This window comes from Pectinophora gossypiella, chromosome 4, assembly GCF_024362695.1.
Source record: "Pectinophora gossypiella chromosome 4, ilPecGoss1.1, whole genome shotgun sequence".
NCBI classification, from domain to species: domain Eukaryota; kingdom Metazoa; phylum Arthropoda; class Insecta; order Lepidoptera; family Gelechiidae; genus Pectinophora; species Pectinophora gossypiella.
Window position 1 is genome coordinate 14,136,702 of NC_065407.1, and position 24,542 is coordinate 14,161,243.

The 24,542-nt window shown below is 36.9% G+C and overlaps 1 protein-coding gene across 3 annotated transcripts in view; it reads right to left on the reverse strand.

Moving 5' to 3' along the window:
- LOC126382348 (nephrin-like) overlaps positions 1 to 24,542 on the reverse strand; it is a 224,364-nt gene that overhangs the window by 71,970 nt on the left and 127,852 nt on the right. For all 3 annotated transcript variants that reach the window (XM_050032156.1, XM_050032157.1, XM_050032155.1), the window contains exons 4-6: positions 19,918 to 20,114; positions 9,192 to 9,302; positions 8,272 to 8,484 (exon numbers count right to left, since the gene is read on the reverse strand). In XM_050032156.1, coding sequence (XP_049888113.1) covers positions 8,272 to 8,484; positions 9,192 to 9,302; positions 19,918 to 20,114 — 521 coding nt within the window. The remainder of the gene's footprint in view (positions 1 to 8,271; positions 8,485 to 9,191; positions 9,303 to 19,917; positions 20,115 to 24,542) is intronic.

A 24,542-nucleotide genomic window follows, 5' to 3' on the forward strand; every position in this document is an offset into this window, starting at 1 on the left:
GTCCGGCCAAGAAGTTAATGCCATCTGCGGCAAATATACAATAAGTCACGTCAAAAAAGGAAAAAAAAAGCGTTAACTGTAAGCTTATGTTGTGAATTTAATAAATAAATAAATAGGTAGCGAGCCTATTACCATTAACCGAAAACCACGTGATATCAGTTATCTATGTATGTGTATAACCAAGAGCTGGGATTTGAACCCATAACATTACAATGTCAGTTACCCGTCCTTCGACCAGAAACCTACCACTAATATCTGCAATCAGTATCTTTATTTTTCTGTTTACTATGAGCAGATTTGTAATAAAAGTGTCAGGTTGAGTGTGTCTTCCAGCGAGGACATCATCTTCACCAGCCCATTAACGTCCCCACTGCTGGGGCACGGGCCTTCCCTATGAATGGATAGGGAGATCCGGCCTTAAATCACCACGCGGGCCCAGTGCGGATTGGTGGTTATTAACGACTGCTAATGCAGCCGGGACCAATGGCTTAACGTGCCTTCCGAAGCACGGAGGAGCTCGAGATGAAAACTTTTTTTTTAGTGGTCACCCATCCTATGACCGGCCTTTGCGAAAGTTGCTTAACTTCAACAATCGCAGACCGAGCGCGTTAACCGCTGCGCCACCGAGCTCCTCAAGCAAGGACGGCTACTCATAATTACCTAATCTATGACCACTCATTCTTCTGAATGCTCCAATATGTCCTTTCTCTTGAATCGCTTCTTATAACTTTGATTGGTAAGCTGGATTGCCAATTCTGGATTGCCAAGGATGTTTTTTCAGCTTTGCTTGGTAGTTTAGGACTGAACCCCTGATTTCTTCCTTCACTGTATTCATTTTCAAGTTGTCATAAATTTTTGCATTTGTTATGAATCAAAAAGGAAGTCAATAAGAAACATATTTTCAGACTTATTCCTTTTATCATCGACATTATACACAAAGACCAGAGAACCCCTTGTCTCTATAGCACTATATCAGATTGAACTAAAGCTTCGGCTCAAGCAACAAAGATATTTTCGGCAAGTCGAAAGCCTCCTATTTCTTACAAGATCAATTTCAAATTCTTTTACTTATTACTTTTTCCTCAAACCCGAGCGTTGTTATCAAAATCGTTTTATTCCACTTGGTTTCACAGATCATTGTGATTTACTGTACATGTAGATTCATTTTTGTTCAGTGAGTGTTAAATCTCGGGTTGACATAGCGGAGGCTCGTGCCCAGCAGTGTAACACTGTTTGTGTTATGTGAGGGTGAAATATTACAATTGACGGGAGGGCTACCTACGTGTGATTATGAAAAGACATTAAATTAGATTGAACGTCCAATGCCCCCTTCGGTTGCTTGAGAGAAGGCCTGTGCTCAGCAGTGGGACGTATAGTCCGTTCAAGAATGATCTTCATAAAAGGTAAACAAATATGGCTGCCGATATTTTTTATCTGTGTCAAACTGCATACTAGTGAAGTGCTGAATTGATTTTAGCTCAAGTTATTTTATTAAAATGAACTGACTCTCTTGGGTTGTTTGAACATTTTGTATGATAATATTAAAATATATATTGTATGTTTCTTTGTGGTTACACTAATTCACTTTGAAAGTCATTTTTCTGCGCATTTCGGCTTATTAAGTACAGTACACTCACTTAAGCTATTCACGGAACTGACTCGTTTTCCTGACCTGAATGAAATGTCTCATCACTAATCGTCAAATTGACAGCTAGCCACAGATTAACAAGAATTTATGATGTCAACTTTTTTGTGTGAGGTTTTGTTTGATTTTTGTTTTTACATGAAAAAATGTGTTTTTAATAATTATTTTACGTTAATTTCACATTGAGCTAAGAAATCATACATCTATTGAGTGCTACGGATATTATTAGAAGAATACTTTGCGTAATTTAGGTGAAATTCGAACATTCTTTGTAGTAACAGGTTTGTTTACCTTTTATGAAGATCATTTTTGAACGGACTATATATAGGCTGTTTATGTATATGGATGTGTGAACGTCCAATGCAAAATGCAGAATTTTATATCTTTATAGATAGATAGATAAAATACAATTTTGAGCACAATGTACACAACCGGTATAATGATAATAATAAAACAACTCATCAAACCAAACCCTTATATAAAAATTTAATATACTACCTGTGCCGTGTCTATACATAGAAGAGATTTGCTTAATTGTTGAGAAAGAATCAAAATTGTTGAAAATTAAAAAAAGATATGCTTTGTTTGGTAAATGATGTGTAGATTTTATTGCATATGCCACAAACAATTTAACACTAACTAAAAGTAATGTATTTTGCATGTGCATAAAAAATAATTTATACAGAACTGGAGAGGAAATATGATTGGCCATCTGATACGACACGATTCATTTATAACAAAATCATAGAAGGAAAAATTGAAGGGACGAGAGGAAAGGGTAGACCTAGTAGAACATTTATGAAACAAATAAAATAGAAGGTGCAGGTCGTGTCGTATCAGGAGGTGAAGGATTTGGCGGGAAGAAGAGAAGAATGTCGATTACCCCACCGACAAGAGCGCAGCTCTTAAATAAAAAGAGAGATAAAATAATTATAATGTCATACCGCTGAATATAAAGGAATTACCGCTACCAGTGTTCAAAAGTAAATTAAAACAATTTCTAATTCACAATTCCTTTCACTCTGTGGATTAATATTTAAATTTGAGCTCACTTCAAGTTTATACTTGTTAGTTATTGTGTTTTTATGGGATTTATATTGTTGATTTTAAATTAGATTTATTTTATTAGTTCAATTATTTAATATTCGTACACTACATTGTTGAGCGAAGGACTTTTATTGTGCAATGCATTATATTATTTAATTAGATATGTATTTACAACTCTAGAATGAATAAATATTTTATTTCATTTCATTTCAACATCAACACAACTACTAACAAACAACAGAACAACAACAGGTGAATTTGTAATAGCTACATGTAATGATAAATTAAAATAAAGTTTTAAATTGAATTCAAAATTATATATGTATAAACGAGAGTAATCATAATAATCGAACAACACAAAAACACTACCAAACAACAGAACAACAATAAACACATACACAACAACTCAACTTGGAACATAACAGGCTAATCACCCGATGGTCCGAAAGTAAGAAGTTCCGAGCTTCGAGATGGCGCGTTTAGATGTTGCTTCCGGCTACTATTTTGTTACGTAAGTATGTAATTGTAAGATGAGCCATGCGAGGGGTCTTTGACAGCTCAGTAGTTACCCTGTTACCAGGGGTCGGTTACTAATCTCACAACCCACACGAGAAATAAGTTAATAAATTATGCCTAGGTTTACAAGGGTGTGGCTATGTTCTAAGTCTATCATACCGATCTTTACAGGGTGTTAGTTACATCGTACCGAATACTACCCTCATTAATTGAGGAATCATCCTCCTGGATAAATTCAGCTCATGAGTCTCTCAAGAGAAAGTACTGAGTTGATATCAAGCGGAAATTTCCGACGCTAAATTATGGAAGGAAAGCTACAAGGAAAGAGAGGAAGGGAAACACCAAGAAGAGCTTACATGAAACATATCAAAGAGAAGGTGAACGTCGTGTCTTATAAGAAAGTGAAGTAATTGACCTATGATAGACCATTAGTGAGGAGCTCGGTGGCGCAGCGGTAAACGCGCTCGGTCTGCGATTGTTGACGTAAAGCAACTTTCGCAGAGGCCGGTCATAGGATGGGTGACCACAAAAAAAAAGTTTTCATCTCGAGCTCCTCCGTGCTTCGGAAGGCACGGTAAGCCGTTGGTCCCGGCTGCATTAGCAGTCGTTAATAACCACCAATCCGCACTGGGCCCGCGTGGTGGTTTAAGGCCCGATCTCCCTATCCATCTATAGGGAAGGCCCGTGCCCCAGCAGTGGGGACGTTAATGGGCTGATGATGAGACCATTAGTAGCATTTGGAGAATGCTACACCAACAAGAGCGTGGCTTTTAAATTAGTGATGTAGAAATTATGGAACTAAAATAATTAAAAATACACTAAAATTTTCATTAATTTTGTTGTTGATATCAACTCAGAATCATAGTCTGAATCATCCCCCTCAGTATCCATTACGATGTCACAAACATCCTATATATTAAGTAAGTATGTCATCTTGTTGACTGGAATAACACTGCCTATAAATCTATTATGTAAGACAAGCGTTGTGTCTAGGACCTCAATTTGGTGAGACTACATCAAGTTGATAGTGACATGGCAAATTCATCGATTCATACATAACATGAACTAATGACTATATACCCTATTAGGGTAGTCAGAGCAATATGAATCGCGTGATGAACTGTTGCTCTCTTGGTACTCACAGGTACACACTTTCCCGAGTATTCCATTCAAAAAAAATAGAAGAAAGAATAAAGAAGGAATAGAATAGTTACTATAAAAATAATATAATTATAGTATAGTTGTTTCAGATACAGGTTTACAGGCGACAGGCGGACTTGGGTTAATATAAATCCATGGGGTTGGGTTAGGTTTGTGTGTGCTGTAGGGCTCCCCAAGTGTTCCGGGCAGCCCTCGGCGGAGGGGGAGGCGCTTGACGCGCTCCCATGGGCGCTGGGCATCCGCCGGCGGGGACGCGGTTGTGTGCAAATGCGTTCCCGTATCCCCGCCACACGGCGGCAAGGAGGAACACCGTTGGGTTTTAGTGGGTATACCGGGTGGCGACACCCGGAGAGTCCCACATAACCACGTTGCCCCCCCGGGCGGCGTGGTATGCGTAACGCATTTCCCAACGTTAAAAAAAAAAAAAAAAAAAGGTTTGTGTATGAGGTTAATCCAAGGTGCGATTATTGCAAGGTGGGTTACATTATATATAAAAAAATCAGCACTAAATTGCACGAGTCCTCTTGTCGCACGTAAACCTGTATGTGAAACGGCTAATATCGATTTATAATCGATTTAAAAAGTTACAGAATTTACTTTAAACGGCCTTCGTGGTTGAGCGTTGGGCTCAGGTTTCGTAGTCACTGGGACATATCACGAAAATCCCTTTTTTAATCTATAGTTTGGTTAGGATATTGCAGGCTTATCATCCGATTATCCGAAAGTAAGATGATCTGTGGGTCGGATGGCAAGTTAATCAGTCTCTCCTGGCTACTATTTACTTAAGTAAGTATATAGTCGTTATATGAGTCATGTCAGGGGCTTAGGTGACTCTATAGTAATTCTGACACTATGGTTGCTGAGATTGGTCATTTGTTACTTTAGACGTTCGGTGATTATTGTAACATCACAAAGTCCAGAACCCGAGACCGCCAGATCAAGAGACTACTACTATGTCTACTAGACCACGGAACCCGTTTTCTGTCAATTACACCAATGTGATAAGTGGTGAGGCGTATCGCTGTCTGTAATCGTCGAGGGAACTGTATTTTGTGAAAATACTAAAGCTTTTATTTAATTCAGCAAAGAAGGAATTTATTTACCTCAAATTATTTCTACTTACTATTATTTGTATTTCCACTCGTATTGTTAAAATATTCCAAGCTTAATTTGAATATTCATTGGTAAACAAAATACAATTTGTCAAAGTAATTCGTATTTGAATTTATTTGTAGGTACGTAATTCTAACATTACGTTTGCAACGAATGTTAGTCTAACCGTGTTTTACATGTTTTCACATTAGAATAACACTGCTTTTAGATTAAAGGAATTAGGTACACAATCCCGAATGTTTTTTTTAATGTGTTTAGCTTTTCGAAGAAGCTAAAGAATACATTTTCGTTAGAGCGCCATATTTACTTATAAAATTACCTTTGTTTATGTTAAAAGCACAAAATATTATCGCATCGACATAATTTTTACGTCTTCTGTAGTGACAGTCAGATAAGTACTACGTGATTACGTGCTGAAGGATTCTTCAGCCGATTTCACCGACATGTGCAGTCATGAGCAATATAATGTACCCACTTTAGGACTCTGTCGCACTAACATATTTACCAAAGTGTATACATATTAACGCTCGTGACCGTACATGTCGTAGAAATCGGCTGAAGGATTACGTAGTACCTATCTGACTGTTACTACAGAAGACGTAAAAATTATGATGATGCGATAATATTATGTGTTCAAGGTCAGGCAGTGGACTTGTTGATTCCACTGCTGTTGATCAGGCAGAGTGCAAATTGTGTTGTAAGACGTAGGTTCATTTAAGATCTTGGACAAAGAAGAAAAATCTTGGACTATGCCGGCGGAATCGTGGTTCGTGAACTAGTAATTTGCTGTCGCGAGCTGATTGACCATCTCTATGGATAGAGTAATCGAGATGCCAATAGATTTATTACACTTTTAATCTAGCTCGACACCACTGAATTCGACTTTTTGAGTGAAGAATTCCTTGGGTGGCGGGGCTGCGAAATCTTTTTTACTATACTTAAAACAGCAGTGTCATGTTTTTGTGTTGTTCAGTCATGAGCAATATCATGTACCCAGTTTAGAACCCTGTCGCACTATCATATTTGACATTTAATGAGACTTACGGTTTAATTTGTCAAAAAATTTAATGTGACATGGTACCAAAGTGTATACATATTAATGCTCGTGACCGTACTGAGAGAAGAATAAGCAGAAGCTCCGCGAGCGAATGTAATTGGGTGATTTCTTAGGTCAAAGATAAATTATGAATTTCTGATTGCTAAATAAAGACAGATTTAAAGGCGACAAAAAGCCTTTTTTTCTATATTTTTTTTCCTTGTGAATTTTAATAATGAAGAATGTAATAATAAGTGTGACATTTTGACATGTTTTTCTATAACGTCACAGGTTGGTTTTTCGTACAAATTGCATAATAATTTCATGTTTTGACGTTTAGTAAAAAGTAACTGATTTGACTAAATACCTAGTTGCAAACTATTTTTTTTTTTTTATTAAAGGTCATAAGTCCTTTGAGCCAAGTTGGAAACTACCCTATTATAAAGTTTTTCCATATTTGAAAATCTTAAATATATAAATTTATTGGTTTTCAACAATGAGTTTGAATTAATGTTTCATCATAAATATTTTTATCAGGTGATTTCAACAATTTGTGCACGTTTAATAGGCTCGTCCCTTATTACATGGACCTGTAACGTAGCTCGCAAGGAGTGAGTATGTATGTGTATCTATACATCTCTTCCTACCGGCGTGATGCAATGTTATGTTGGTCATCTAGCTCCGATAGTGGTAGGTACATTCTAAGTTCGTGTAACATGCCCTTGTGGCTCGATTGCTCTTGTTGATTGGAAGCGATAACTATCAGCAAACTTGCAATGGGGTCAATCATTGTACCCAGTAGCCGGGATTGCTCGATTGTGAGACCACAGGTTCTCAAACTTATTTCGCTCACCTGTTATGTTTTTAATTTTTGAAGAGACATATCGTACTTTTGCCAAAAATGGCATTAACTACTAGTCGGACTAATGGGAAGCGCTGTGGGGTCTCACCTGATGCAAACTTTAAGACAACATGCCTGAGGCGAACGTCGACTCGGGGCGTTGCCGAAGAGGATTATATTTGAAAGAATTAATAGAACCTGGTGGGCCGAAAGCGATAAGCGTTGAGATTTACAGCCCCTTAAAAAAAGAAGCTATTCTAGGGTGGTGGAGTATGCTCCATACCCAAAGTTGATAAAGAGGAGACCTATGCCCGCAGTGAGACGTACCTATCTAAGCTGTTTAAGTTATATATGTGTCTGTGTGTGTTTGTGTTTATGGAAAGACAACTGGATGCCTATGTAGGGAACTGGCAAAACATCTGCCAGGATAAGAAACTGTGGAAGAGGATAGAGGAGGTATTGACTGAGCAGTGGGGCACGATAGGCTATAGGAAAAAAATGATCTTTTTGTACCCAGGAATGGGAGCAAATAAAAACGTAGAAATAAAAATAAAAAAGACCGCGTTCATTTGCTTATCTTCCCGGGCGTGTCGTACAAACAAAATGGAAGGTTGTAGTCTTCCAAATATGATGAACCTCTTTTGTCACGATACGGTGCATCATATCTATATCCATTATCCAGTCTTCGTATCAAAACTTGCTGCTAGGTAAAGCCTGGTTGCTTGTTGCTTTGCCCAATGTTAACATCTAAACTATACAAAAAAATAATACACACATACAAGGCCGTTGGGGTAGGCAAAGACCACGGAATTCCACTAACTAGGATCCTGACACACCACTTTCGGGTCTTCCACTCTCATCAAAGTCTTCGTGTATGCTTAAAAAAAAGGACTTAATAAAAAATATACTTACAATAAAGGTCCACTTTCACTGTCGCTCTTTGTGGAGATGATAATATAGTATTATCTGCTGTACAAGTATATGTGGAAGATAGATGCGCTCTTGTCGCATTTCTGACCACCAAGGTCAATGACCTTATGGCCCCTGAAGGCTGAAGTTCACCAGCTCCTAACGATGACAGCACTGTCTCGCCTTGGAGCCATTGAAGTCTTGGAGTTGGGTTACCTTTGAAAGAAAATAATTGGATTTCAATGCGTAAGTATGCTTTACTGTTTTATCTACGTACTTATATTATAAAGGTACATAAACTGCCTATATACGTCCCACTGCTGGGCACAGGCCTCCCCTCAATCACCCGGAGGGGGTATTATAAAGGTAAAATTAAATAATTATGCAACTTCATAAAGATTACTAGTGCAAAAATGATTGTCTTAGTTTAGTATTCAGATTTTTAGTATATCTTGCAGCAGGCAACCTTTGAAAAGAAAATATTTACGTTAAAATATTCTTAAAATAACTAAGTATTTCTCAACAGCTTTAAATCAAAATATCTTCTTAAAGAAATGAATGTCAAATTTAAATTGTCTCGTACAATTTACCTTACGGAAAACATTTAAAAATGAACGAAGATCCATAAAATATCAGGAGTTGGCATCAAAATAAGACCTTCTTAACCCGGGATAAAAGAGGAGGAAATTATTTTTGTGACATAAACACAAAAGCCCCTCACAAACGTAATACGTTGACGCGAGTAAAATACGAAGTAACGTCTTTCCTTTTACGAAGATTTGATTGACGCCGTACCCATCTGCAGATACGGAATGTAGCTCATCATCTCAGAAGACCTTTTTACTCCAATCAAATTATCCTTCTCATAGCAAAGTGGTAGATGACTTGAAAGAGGGAATTCGTGGCACAGAGCATCTACTTACCTCCATTTACGGAGCAAATAAGTTTGAAATCACCCCCTTCGTTGTAGGGTCCCGCTATGCCGGATATTTCTTTTCCGTATTCGTCAAAGATCATTGGCTTACTCGGGAGCTCTGCGAAAAGAAAGACAGATTTATTAAGGTGTTCCCGGGAGAGGCTTTAGTTTATGGAGCTCGGGCTAGTTGCGAAATATTTTATTAAAGACAGTTTTGCTTTTACATGTAGTGCATGGGGAGATACACGAATTGGGTATGTGACGTTTTCTCTTAAAATATTAAACGAAATGAAATTAATATAAAATATAATAATTTTGCTTTTCATGCAGTATTTTAATAGGTACCTAGTCGTATAATTGGTGTTTGAGCCCCTCACTCTTTCTTTTATATTTCGGTTAATAAGCCTAGCTACTCAAGGGAAACACACCAAAAAGATGTTATTCATTTTAAAAACAAATAATTAAAAACTCTCTCGCTTGTGTGTGAACCCCGAACGGTGGTATTTACTTTTGTACGTGACTTCTTTTTTTCTGTGCTTTATCGCAAATAAGTTTTTTTCCTTACAGATTTAAGTAATCCTAAATGAACCGCCGCCTTTGAATAACGACAAAGCTGATAATTTTGATGTAGACGCAACATGTTCGAGTTTCTGTAAGCTCCCCTACATTGGGAATTAAAACCTTTATTGATCAGAGGAGTGAGTATAATATAACATCCAAAAAGCTCATGACTATAAAAGTACATTCATCGCAAGATGAACTAAGTACTAAGCGCGAGAGAGCGCTTATATCTAAATCGTTACTATATTATCAGAAATTTCCATTAGATATGAGTTGGTGATGATCGGGTAATAGCCAACTTTACTTGCTTCTCCGTTGCTTGTCAATCAAAGAAATAATTAAAAGCCATTCCTATCCAGTCTTCAACATACGGTTGTCAAACTTGGACACTGACTAAAAAAGATAGCAGTAAACTGGAAGTCTGTCAGAACGGGATGGACTAAAAAAAGGAGTATACTGAGAGTAAAACTACGATACAAGCGACCCTATAAAAAATAAGGGACATAACAAAAGTCGCAGATGTGACGAAAACGACACATGATGAGATCTATAATAAAAAAGTGGCCTAAAGACGTAACAGAATGATACCTCAGAGATGGCAAACAGCGAAGAGGGAGACCAAATAAAAGGTGGAAAGATGACCTACCATAAGGTTGGAGAAGATCAAACCCCAACACACAGGAGTAACGCATTAAGGTGGCCTATGTCTTAGGACAGCCCGGCATATACGTATAAAAAATTAAGGAAGTAAAACTATGTAACACACGACACGACGAATTTATAAAAATACATCATAGAAGGGATGCTACAAGGAAAAAGAGATAGACCAAGAAGAGTTTACATGAAACATATTAAAGAGAAGGTGAACATCGTGTCATATAAGAAAGTGAAAAATGATTGACCTTTGATACACAAGAATGGAGAATGCTACACCAACAGGAGTGTGGTTCTTAAGTTAGTGATGAAAAATATGTTAAATTATCGGTGAATAGCTTTTATTAATTTTAACTTATTTATTTTACTTTACTTGCTTCTTCTGTCGAATCTTCGTGTCACAGTTATTACTGAGCCATCGACATACCTTATTGTAGCCGTTATTTACTTTTTTCTTTTTTTTCCTGTAGCCTAATTAATGTCCCACTGCTCCCCCTTCTCTTTTCAACCCTCCCTGTCTTGGGCATCGTTATGCCACCTGGCAGCTCGTCCCTCCACCATCATCGTGGTCTACCTTGACGTCTACGACCCTGTGGCGACCAATCAGATGTAATTTTGGCCCACTTTTCTTAGAAATCCGAACCAACGGCAGCGTAATATAGGTTCTCATAAGGCACAGAGTAATATTAGTTTACTAACTTATAGCTTCACTCGCTGACTTTACGATAAACAACTAAACCTGGCCATACAAGTTGGTTACCAAACTTTACTCGTTTCGTTTTTACCATAAGCCTGTGAGAATAAAATGAAGGAACCTACTTAAGTACATCTGAGAGTAAAAAGAAAATCGATACATTTTTGCATTATTTCTGATAAAGGAAAGCCTCCTTATTTTATACAGTACAAAGACAGTGAATCAGCAATTTGATAGAACGCGCTGATTACGTTGCTATTGTACATTTTCTCTTTATAATGCTGAAATTTTCAATTTTTTATTCCAACGAAATCGACTTTTATATATCAATGCCTTTATGATCAAGTATTCACTGACAGCGTTGAAAAAATGTATACTGAATTTGAATCGACGATTATGACGTCACAAATATTTAATAAAGTAGATACTGAATTAAATAACTATAATATACAATTTTGGTAAGAAAATGTAAATAATTATGTATTATTAATCTTCCGCACCGACGAAAATGGCTTACAATCGAAGAAAACGACTGTAAATGACAAAGTAAATTATGCAACGAAACCAAATAGCTGGCGGTGTTCAAATACAATCCCCATCATTTGGCGTGTTTGTCTAAATAACAGTGTTTACACTGAATCCCCCGAAAATGTATTCACGATCAAAATGAAATCAGTACACGCCAAATCGTGAGCGGGTGAAGCTTTGGATACCCTAAATTGCGGATAAACAAACTACGAATCCGATTGTGACCGAGAAAATGAAAATGTTTTGGTTTTGCCATACGAGCGCTCAGATACAAAAGAGGTTGTGGCAATCATTCGCTTTCATATACACACACATGCGGCGTCGCTGCGTAGGGATCGGTTACTGAAATAAACAGCTGCTGGCTACCGCGCATTCATTGTTTTATACTCGGTGCGCTCCAGTAAAGTGCGGATACCGAAATAAGATTTTGAAACTCAGAAAAAATAACGATAAAAGCGGTATCTTTTATTTTAATATGACAATAGGCGGATTTCATATTTTCTGATAAAGAAATCGAATTTGGCTTGTATATTGGACGTTAAAAATATTTTGAGCTTAACATCATTAAAAGGCGAAAAAAATGGCTATACAAAATTCGTGAGATAAATTTATTTGGAGATAAATTTCTTTTTATATGGTCTCTAAAATATTTATTTATTCAAATCAATTTATTCTAACAATTATTATTATTATTTATGGTCTCTTGACTTTGGCAACATTTATTTTTACATACATACATACATACATAAACTCACGCCCGTAATCCCTATTGGGGTGGGCAGAGCCACAAGTAATCAAAGACAACTTGCAGCCACTGTTGATACGATGTCGTAAGCTGGATTTGATGAACCTTATGGTGATAAGGGATCAGCCTATCGCTCATAACATTAGTCCATCATGTTAGATGACACAATCCCTCTGTCGGTTTTTACGACATGCCCGGGAAAACAAGCAGCTGAACGTTTTCTATGTTTTTTATTTGCTCCCAGAACAGCATAGAAGCATTTATTTTTAATTTCAACAAATTAGGAAGTTCAAATCTGAATTGGCCCATTAAATCACACATCGACAAAGTAGTGTTTCTAAATGAATTTCTGCAGCATTTAAGGCTAAAAGGTGTACTATAAATCTCCCTGACTAAGTATAACCCATCGCTTTTATTTCCTAAACAATGTAGAGTTTCAAGGAAATGAACAACTTTTAATTTAAAACTTAATCATCATTAAGGCGACCGTTGTGTCTGGAACAATACAAGACGCAGCAACGATCCTGACGTTCTTTATTCGTGTCAATAAAAAAAAAGTTGTTCCTCCAAACAAAAAAGAACAAAAAACTTTTTTCAGCGTTCGCTTAGGACTTTCAACTTCCTTGTGGCGATTTCACAAGCATAAGCGCTAAAAGCTGGAAATAATGTTACTTCTTGTGTAGAAGTTTTCAATTCAAAATAATGTAGTGTCTGGTATATGGTGCCAGATAATTATAGTCTATAATGCTAGAATTCCTTTAGAATGTTCTCTCAATAAAAACTTTTACTCGTGAATAAAACGAATACTATCATGATTATACTGCGTGTATTATATTATTTAACATTATCATATTTATATCCTGATATTATGATATTCCTAATCATTACCTTTTATTTATACACATTATGTTACTTTCCTATTATTATTTTTTTACCTGAGACTAGCAAATTGATCCTATTACCGAACAAAAGAAAAGATTATTTGGGTAAGCCGATAATATTTTCTATAACTGATTCATGCGCTTATGTAAGATTAATCTAATATACTAATTATGAAAATACGTTCGTAGATCGACACAAAATATAAAGCCACGAAAAAGCTTTTTCTGAATGGAAAAGATATCAATATTTATTACGAATAATGGGGCATCAGAGATCTTAATGCTCTTTATAAAGCATTTGACTGTCAGAGTAGGGATCGTAATTGGATTAATAGCCTCACTCATACTCTCTAATCTGCAGCCTTATCGAAAATAAGGTTCTTTTAAGTATAATTGCGTTTCTGTCGCAAATGAACATTACGTTAAATTTATATTCCAGCAGACATTGGACTGCCGCAGGGATGCGTATTTGGTTAACTTTTCTTTGTTTTAGTCATGACAAAAGTATTTATGTCTTGAAGCTTTTCGGAGCAACAAGAACAAGGATCTTGTTTCTGGAGGAATCATTCATCTAAGTCACTTTTTGTTCTACACGAACCTTACAGTCCCTCTTACGCACTTTGCGTTCGTGTTGATTTTCGCTGGGATAAAACAGTCGGAAGTTTAACCGGGGGTAGCACATTATCACGATCAACTGAGGTGATTGACCTTGTCCTTTCATAGTTCAATGATTTCTACGAATACCTATTACCCTGATGCCTTTTACATAATGTAAGTGCACTTTTTGTACCTACTAAGATCTCTATTGAAAGCTCTTTCGCCCGTAACCTCAATTAACTTTAACATAAAAGGTCTTTTAGAGCCAAAAAGTTTTGAGCCTTCATAAATAACACATCGTTTTATTTATAATTTGCACCGTATCAAATTTCCAAATCCATTCTAAGTATTCAGTTTATTGTAAAATTTTACAGCCTTCATTAATTAAATACGTATATATAGGTACTCTCATATATTTTACTAGGCAACACACGTTAGAATTACAGCCTTATTATAAATACGCCATGGACTTAGAACATAATATATTATTACGAATACATAAGAAACTGAAATTAGTTAATTTAGTTTCTGATTATCCTGTTAGAACTATGTAATTGCGTACGCAAGATGTTGATAAGCCTGCTAACAAATTTAACAAGTCTTTATCTAGAAGTAGATGTAGGTCGTCAAAGTAAGAGAGTATTAAGGTTAATCTAATCCGTTTTGGCATTACCCTATCTAAAACACCCTCAAGATGCCCTGAGAGTCGCCATAAAATTTTAATTTCCGAACTGACCCACATTTTTACTGTCAGCGACCGAACGTAAATCATCCCTGGCTTGTTCGGACTTACCCTAAAGTTTCCGTGTTGATTCCACCAGGATAAGGGAGGGTCAAGTTTACGATCGCACGAGTTTTTTTATCGAGATTGCCCAAGACGGTACGGCGACGACTTTTCATAGCTTTTGTTACCCTGGTGTTTCGGGGTGAATTATTTTATTAAAACACAAAAAAGGGGAGAGCAGATACTGCTTGCAGATTAGGTGAGAATTTAAAGTTTCGCCTTTCTTTCTGAGATCGCTCGTGATGATATCCTTTGGTGAGTGTACTTTTAGAATCTCAGTATGGCGTGCGCCAATTTATCCAGCCTTTCATTGCTTGACGTTTACTTAAATACTTTCTTTTGTTTTCTTTAAAACTAATTTGGTATAAGAAACTTCAATAAAAAGCGAAGTTCTGTTGTTGTTTGATAATTTGCTTTCGCGTATTTAATTTGCTTTATTTTCAGTGTACCGTGTCTGGGGTTAACTGTGCTAGTTTGGTAGACGGCATTCCTCGGAATATTTTTTTTGTTATTTTTTTTTATAAGCTATATGATAAGTCTCAGTTGCGTTATTTTTAAAGAAATTCAAAATTTATATAAATTTTACTTTATATTCTTACCAAAAATTTTTTACGTGTCTTATTGTACATTTGCCGCAGATGGCATTAACTACTTGGCCGGACAAATGAGGAGCGCTGAGGGCTCCCATTCCGTACAAAATTTAACACAACCGGCCCGAGGGTGCCCAGTTGGGCTTACCAACGTGGGAATATGAACGTATTTGGTAACCTATATAAAGTATGTCGATAACGAACGTCGATACAAAGTTTGCTGGTAGTAATAACTTTATTTATTCATCACAATCATACTAATGGCTTTTAGAAGCAATAAAACGAAACGGTAAAGTTAATAATCATTTTCGATGGTGATATTATGTCATTTACAGTTATTTTACTTTTATTGCAGTAACGAATTTTTCTAATTTTGATTTCAAACTGTTTCTCTTTAAATATTTTAAAGTGTTAATTTAAATAACTATTTACTTTATGAAGCCAGTCATGTTGATATTCAGCTCATTCATTATATTTCAATAAATATACTATAGATATATCTATTTTCCATAGTATTCACTTATCAAAACCATAAAGTGTCTAAGTTTAGGAAACAACATCTCCTCATCTCCCTAGCGTTATCCCGTTTTTCACAGGGTCCGCTTATCCGCTAACCTCACCTAACCTGAAGATTTGACAGGTCCGGTTTTTTTTACAGAAGCGTCTGCCTATCTTACCACCAATACCAACCCAATACAGGTTAGGAAACAACATCTATCGAAATTTTTGAAACCAAAGTACTGATTTGGTTTTATATAAAACAAAAAATATAAACAGCCTATTTACATCCAACTGCTGGGCACAGGCCTCCCTTCAATCAATCGAAGCTCAATAAAAAGCTCGCTGAAGTAAACTCAGTATTACTTGCGATAGGGTGTAGACAGGCAATATTAGAGCATTAGTCCAATGAGGGACTTTCCCCAAAAATAATATAGACGGCACTATCCAGATTTAACGTGATAATTACCTGTTCACTCATTATTTTCCCATTACGGGTACATAATTTTATGCAAATGGCAGAAGCATAATATAAAAATAATTGATGTTTGATATTTGGATGACATTATTATGTTGCTTCTCTTTATTTTGATCAGAATAATAATTGTTGGAAGATGTGTTGTGCGTGGCTGTAATAAAAATTGTCATCATTTATACCCAAAAACAAAGACAAAAGATGCATATACAGGGTGTTAGTGACATCGTAACGAATACTGAGGGGGATGATTCAGACCATGATTCTGAGTTAATATCAAGTGGAATTTTTCGTCGCAAAATTCATTTTTTTTTTAATTAAATTATTTTCAATTCTATACTTTTGTGATGGAAAATTCCACTTGATATTAACTCAGAATAATCAGCTGACTCATCCCCCTTAGTATTCGTTACGATGTCACTTATACCCCGCACAAGTTCATACGGTAGCCATACAAGTAGATATGGGTGTTAGTGACACCGTAACGAATACTGAGAGGGATGATTCAGACCATGATTCTGAGTTGATATCAAGTGGAATTTTCAGTCTGAATATTCATGAAAATTTTTGTGTTTCTTAAATTATTTTCAGTTCCATACTTTTGCGACGGAAAATTCCACTTGATATTCACTCACAATCATGGCCTCAATCACCCCTCAAAGTTTTCGTTACGATGTCACTAACACCCTGTATGTATCCATGAAATTAGAAGGTTTAACGAAGGCAATTTTTGACAACACCATCTTTTTTTTTTTTAGTAACGTAGTCTGAAAAGACCCACATTTGGAATATAATCGTGCAGTTATGTTATATGTATAGATAATAGTTTACACGCGCGGATTATATTAATGTTCTCAGAAACTTAATTGATATTTTGGCGCGTAACGGTATCTTCCTTCCAGGAAATAATGGGTTACGTAATGTGGGATACGATAACATTTAACAACTTCTCTTGCACTATTTACCCAAAGTTTCGTAAATTAATCATAGTATGTTGAAAGTTCAGTGTAGAAATGTGTTTTTGTTTTATAATGTACAGGCCGTTAGCGACATCGTAACGAATACTAAGCAGGATGATTCAGACCATGATTCTGAGTTTATATCAAGGCGAATTTTCCGTAGCAAAATTCATGTTTTTTTAAATTATTTCCACTTCATTACTTTTGCGATGGAAAATTCCACTTGATATTAACTCAGAATCATGGTCTGAATCATACTTTAAAGTTTCTGTTACGATGTTACTACCTAACATCATGTAATTTCATTATATTATACCTACCTACATTTGCGTTTAAACACAATCTTATTGGTGGTGAAGATGGCGGGGTTTGTTTTATAATGCATATTATATTAGTCATCCAGCGAACTTCACGTTCAAAACACCCGATCACAGATTTTAAGTCGCTCTAATGTACTTAAAATTGTTCATCGTTTTCAACTGCCAGTACCAAGTAGGCCACGAAATTCTGTAGTCAACAAAGTTGTTAGTGAAGTCCTGCAACTATATAGAAACGTGTCTAATACTCAGTTGCCTACTTTGCCTGTCAAATTTCGTAGGTACGTGTAATATTGTTGGAGTTATCTCTCGTTACAGACGATGTTCTACGTCTATCATGCATGCAGTCATGTGCAATATAATATCGGGTACCAAATTTGGAACCCTGTCGTACTAACATATTTGACATTTAGTGAGATATTTAGTTCAATTTGACTGAAAAGTTAATGTGACATAGTGCTTATAGGTCATAATGAAAGCTTGTACCCGTTGGTCCTCGTTATTTACTGAAGTTAATACGTACCTAATAATTATACAGGGTGTTAGTGACATCGTAACGAAAACTTTGAGGGGTGGTTCAGGCCATGATTCTGAGTTGATATCAAGTAGAAATTTCCGTCGCAAAAGTATGGATTGGAAAATAATTAAAAAGAAAAGGAAAATTTTCATGAATTTTTTGACACGAAATTCCACTTGATATCAACTCAGAATCATGGTCTGAACCATCCCCCTCAGTATTATTCGTTACGGTGTCACTAACACCCATACCTACTTATATGGCTACCGTATGTACTTGTACGGGGTGTAAGTGTCATCGTAACGAATACTGAGAGGGATGATTCATCTGATTATTCTGAGTTAATATCAAGTGGAATTTTCCATCGCAAAAGTATAGAATTGAAAATATTTTAAAAAAACTAAAAAAAAACATGAATTTTGCGACGGAAAATTCCACTTGATTTTAACTTAGAATCATGGTCTGAATCAACCCCCTCAGTATTCGTTACGATGTCACTAACACCCAGTATAAGACCATGTTATTCTGTAAGTAGACCAGAATCATTCCGCATCGTCAGAATTATGAATTAATTTAAGTCATAATTATGTAATATAAATGTCAGATTAATGGTATAATATATATATATATATATATATAACGCCATGTGCAGTAGTCTGTTGTAAATAATAAATGAATGAAGAAATAAATAATTTACTTCTCAGATATCAAGTTAAAGAAACAGCAAAAATAGTACCTATCCAATTTAAACAAGTCGACTATTTTGTCTGGCTAGATTAGTACCTCTGTAAAGGGTATAGCGAGGTAAGGAAGACGAAATGGCCCCCACGGCCCATGACGGAATTATCATTTGTACTGATATTGGCACTCTAAAAGAATACGAAATGTAAGGTCGTTGACCCCTGACCTTGACCTGTCTTTGAGATATTCGAGAAAGTTCGTACGCGCGCCGAGTTTTTTCAAATTTTTTTTTCGAAAAACTATAAAAGCTAGAAGGATGGGACCAATTGCGTATAATTAGGGATACTTTGAAAAATATTCTGTATTTTTTTCAGAGTTCTGGTGAAATGACAACTGTGCAAAATAATTAAATAAAATATAAATATATTTTTTTAGTACTGTTCTATTATGTCTACCGCGCCAAAAAAAAAAATATAATACTCTTTGATTTATATACCTACACCACACAAAAACTGATTTAAATCAAAAAGGCGCTTCTTGAGTAATTATGAATTTACTTAGTGTGCGTACGGCTGGTAAGAACTAATTAAAGAGGTCGTTTTTAGATTAATTATTATAATTACATGTTAAACATAATTTTAATCATCATCATCACTATTTTCATTTATTACAACATTGATTGCATCATTTGAAAATATTTTCGACAGAATTTCAGCAGGACGCAAAATGCGAGATAGATATCTCGCATGAGCTAAGTAATATAATTATTACACTTGCGACATATGAAAATCGACTTGGGAAAATCGTATTCTGGGCAAAATCTCTTCCTCTAGCTTTTATAGTTTTTCGGAAAAAAAATTGAAAAAACTCGGCGCGAGTACGAACTTTCTCGAATATCTCAAAGACAGGTCAAGGTCAGGGGTCAACGACCTTACATTTCGTATTCTTTTAGAGTGCCAATACCAGTACAAATGATAATTCCGTCATGGGCCGTGGGGGCCATTTCGTCTTCCTTACCCCGCTATACCCTTTAAAACAAAGTATTTTGAGTAAGTTCTATTTTTGAATTTCTATAATAAGTACCTTCATAATTCATTTCCCGGGAATGTGAGATGTGCGTGTCTGTTAAATCCGTCGAATTCAAGAATCTGCCTAATCCACTAATCTGTCGAATTCAGCATCTGCTGAATCCAGAATCTGTCCAAGCACAAAGGTAGCATGCTTGTCAATGACATAATATTTGTTCACTTACCAATAACATCGAGCGCGATTCTATAATTTCTAGTGGGTGAGACTTGGTAATCGACGCGACATCTGTACGTCGCTCTGTCGCGCGACTGGACGTCTCGTATGTGGAGCGACGGAGAAGGATAGTCCAGCCATCGAGAGCGCTCCCCGAACGCTTCATCGGACCAATGTGCAGTCGGCCCTGGGACTCTCGTGTCGTAACTGCGGGCAAAGGAATTGGGAAATTAGTAGCACAACAAGCGCAATGACATAATAACACTTTACTGCACATAGGTATAGGAGTATTTACAGGCCGTTTAAAAAACTGAAACTAAAGTGTTTAAAAAAGGCCTTTTCACTAAAAATCACTAGTCTTACAGATGTAACATAATATAACCTCACGACTATACCACAATCGGGGTAGTCAGAGACAACGCATCAAAAGATAGCTAAATACCCACACCTCACTGAGCTTTTGGTTACACTAACGTGATAGGTGGTCAGCCGTATTGCCATCTATAATGGTCAAGCCAACTTTGTTAGTGAAAACTGCACTTAAGATAGATTAATAACTCATTGGTGCAAGTCCCGTACCGGGGTTCGAACCAATTCAAAATTCGATTTTGACCATTGTTTTTAAGTGTTAAAACCTTTGCATAGTAGTGGACTCTGATGATCTCGTTTATGCGTGAACGATCTTATACATCGTCATTTGTTTAAATTTACCGCGCGCCGCTCAACGACCCTTACAACACGCCGTATCTAAACGAGGCACCGAATAACTCTATTACAATTTGGCCAGATAAGCATGATTGGGCAAGTGGTTACGTCTATGTCTGTATCGTCATCACTAGAGGAAGGCGACGTACAATTTCTCGGCTGGTTTCACTGGGAAATCACAAGACGAACCGTGAAGCGGACGTGTTGAGACATCCATGTACAGGACATCAAACGAGATAGGCATAGATTGATGACGTAAATAGGCCAGTTTCCAACTATTCAAATCAGTTACTTGTTACTAAATTTCAAAACATGAAATCACTGTGATATTTCTATGGAAAAACACATTGTGACGTCACAGAAAACGTAATAAAATGTCAATGTGATTTATTATTATGTACGTTTTTCTTCTTTCAAACTAATAAATAAGTTAAATAGACAAAAGAAAATATTTTTGTCAGTTTGAATTTTTTCTTTACTCAGTAATAGATTATGTTTTTATTTCATTTATTTTTTCATTTCATAATTCGAATTTATTCGAAAGGACAGAGAAACAGACAGTAACGTTTCTAAAAACGAATGTCATCCAAGGAAAAAAATAAAAATACATCTTAGAAGGATGTAAATAATAACCAACAAACAAAGTTTCATGCTCTTTATGATCCCTGACATAATAGAACATATAATATGGTTCATCAAAATTTTCATGCTTGGAAGGAATTTGTGGCTCAATAGAATGGGTGGGTACTTAAGTAGGTATAAGTACACCATTTTGGGATACGGAACTCATACGTACCCACCAAAAACATTTTCATGTAAAATGTTGCCAAGACGAGATCATATCAATCATTGTCAAAAGTTATCAGATCTCATGCAGAGCCAAGCTTCCAACTCTACACGCCCTAACTATACAATCACTAAGTTCACAAACTCTACACGTTAGGCAAATTGTGGGGCTAGCCTGTTTCGTTGCTATAAGAACTATATAATAAAAAAGCAATGAACAGTCAATCAATTTGTTACCTTAGGCTTATTGTAACTTCTTCTTCTTATCGTGTGGGTTGTGAGGTGGAATACTAGCCTCATCAACCCTGGTGTCAGGGTTACTATTGAGCCGCCAAAGGCCCCTGACATGGCTCATGTAACGACTACTTACTTACATCAGTAAGTAGTAACCGGGACCAACGGCTTAACGTGCCTTCCGAAGCACGGATCATCTTACTTTCGGACAATCAGGTGATCAGCCTGTAATGTCCTAACCAAACTAGGGATCACAAAGTGAATTTTGTGATATATGTCCCCACCGGGATTCGAACCCGGGGCCTCCGGATCGTGAGTCCAACGCTCAACCACTGGACCACAGAGCCCGTTGTAACTGACTTATTGTAACTGACGTGAAACGTTATAATCGGTATAATCCAAACCTGAGTTATGAGGGATCATAAAATCAACGAAACGTTTCGAGAAAAGGTAGGTTGTGCCCTGCCCTTGCACTTGGCTTTGCTCGTTTTGGCGAGCCACTACCGTGCCCCCAGATGTAGTTCACTTTGTTGTGAAGTCCACCCTTATATATTAACTATTATACCTACGTATCTTATAAACCGGGCTCTAACCCACTGAATTCGAATTTACGAGTTTGAATTCATGTCTGGGTCATAGGTAATATTAATATAATAATAATGTTTATTGAAAAGCTCAGTTACAGTTCTCGTTGAAACCCTGTCTCCCAAACTAGGCGAACCTGTATTTTGGGAGACAGTGCCTTCTCAATATATGTACTTATTAACTAAATTAATAGTGGTGACAACAATACGGTATTAAAATAAAACTATAGGTAATAAAATAAATAAAAATAAGTGTTCTTGTGTGTATGCGTGTGTGTGTGTGGGTGTGTGTGTGTATGTGTGTGTACTGCGCATAGGTAATTGATATCACGTGATTTCCAGGACCCGTGCCCGATTAATGGCAACGGTCTCACTCCTATTATATAGGACTTACACATAGCTGACAAGGAGTGGGTGTACACTTCTACCTACGCCTTCCGGGATATGGGTGTGGTAATTATGTTATGTTAAATGTTCATCAATCCGCATCGACAGAGCGTGGTGAAGTATTCTCCATACCCCCCCCCTCCCCCGCCCCCTTCAGTTTGTCGAAGAGAAGTCTGTGCCGCTCAGTGGGACGTAAAGTTAAAATAGCACCCTACCGAACTACTACTCTGAACCGGCGTGCGTGTATGAAGCGATTGATGAATGTGGAGGAAGCAAGAGAAGTGTGTCAGGATCGAAGCAAATGGAATTCTATAGTCTCTGCTTACCCCGGTGGGAAATAGGCGTGAGCACCCTACCCACCAATACCTAGCCAACAAGGCCGACTACCTTCTTATCGGTTGGATGGCATTTGGATTTTTTCAACCCAGTGTAACGGCCTCCGTGGTCCAGTGGTTGAGCGTTGGTCTCACGATCCGGAGGTCTTGGGTTCTATTCCCGGTGGGGACATAAAATTACTTTGCGGTCCCCAGTTCGGTTAGGACATTATAGATTGATCGCCTGAATGTCCGAAAGTAAGATGATCCGTGCTTCGGAAGGCACGTTAGGCCGTTGGTCCCGATTACTACTTGCTGATGTAAGTACGTGGCCGTTACATAGGCCATGTCAGGGGCTTTTGGCGGCTCGATAGTAACCCTGACACCAGGGTTGATGAGGTTGGTACTCCACCTCACAACCCACACGATAGAATAAGAAAAAGCCCAGTGTTTTGCCACCCGGACAACATGTTTAGCAGCATTCATACGCTCCTCCAGCGTACAGGGCAGGACGCCAGGTAAGCCATAGCCTGTGGCTCTCTACACTCGCAGCTCAGTCCGTTCCGCTCAGAAAACCCCACCTGGATAAGTTATATCTACTACGGCCACCCTGTGTTCGAAATCTGTCTAAAGGCAGCCTATTGTGCTTTTCCATTTCTCTTTTGTTTTGTCATTCTGAATTTACTGTGGTGCAATAAATCTGGTAAGTTATAATGGTGCTGATTCCAATACACACCATCTAATTTTATTTTAAGTCATCCCTGTCATTTTCTTATCCGCCTAAAAGGAAAGAGACGGGTAATCGACAAGCATAAAATTTATGGATCACATGTCACTTTTAGGCAGAAGTTTAAATAACCCTTCCAAAATTTTATATTGGCCAATAACTTGAGAGAATGAAGTTGACAGCACACGTCAAACAGATTGCATAATGAGTGAGAAGCCTATTTTATTCGTTTCAAAATTAACAGTTGTCAATCATTTATCCCTTTCGTTTTCGGTGGATAAGACAATGACAGGTATAACTTGAGATAAAATTAGCTAGTATGTGCAGAAATCGGGACCGTTGTGTTAATATGTTATGTTTAAACATTATGTTATACATGAATAAAAAACATAGTGGCAGATAATTCTCGTTAAGAAACTAATTAACTCGTGTGACAGTGAATAATTTTCTCATAAGGCTGACGTTTCTTTCGACTTATATAAATGGTATTATCTTTGAGCATATCCCGGCCCAACATCAAAAAATCCTTCCAAATCTGATGACATTTTCAGTCGACGTCTAACAAAAACTCTGGTTGATATAGAAAAAAAAACTTTACCAAGGAGCTAAAGTTAGGGCTGTGCATAATGGTAAGGATTGTCAAGGTTCGCTTGACCACTGTCTGGTAGCCTACCTGCCAGACAAGTGTCTGATAGCGGTAGTATTAACCAGGTATTTTTAGAATTCTGGACTGCAAATGAAGTAACAGACGACGTAAACAATTAATTTTAAATTTATTAAGAGGCACACCATTATTAAAATTTCCAAATATTTTGTTATATATCAGGTAAACAAAAAATATACGTCTATATGAATAATATAATTCATGACTTATTTCAAATCATAACATTCTTTGATG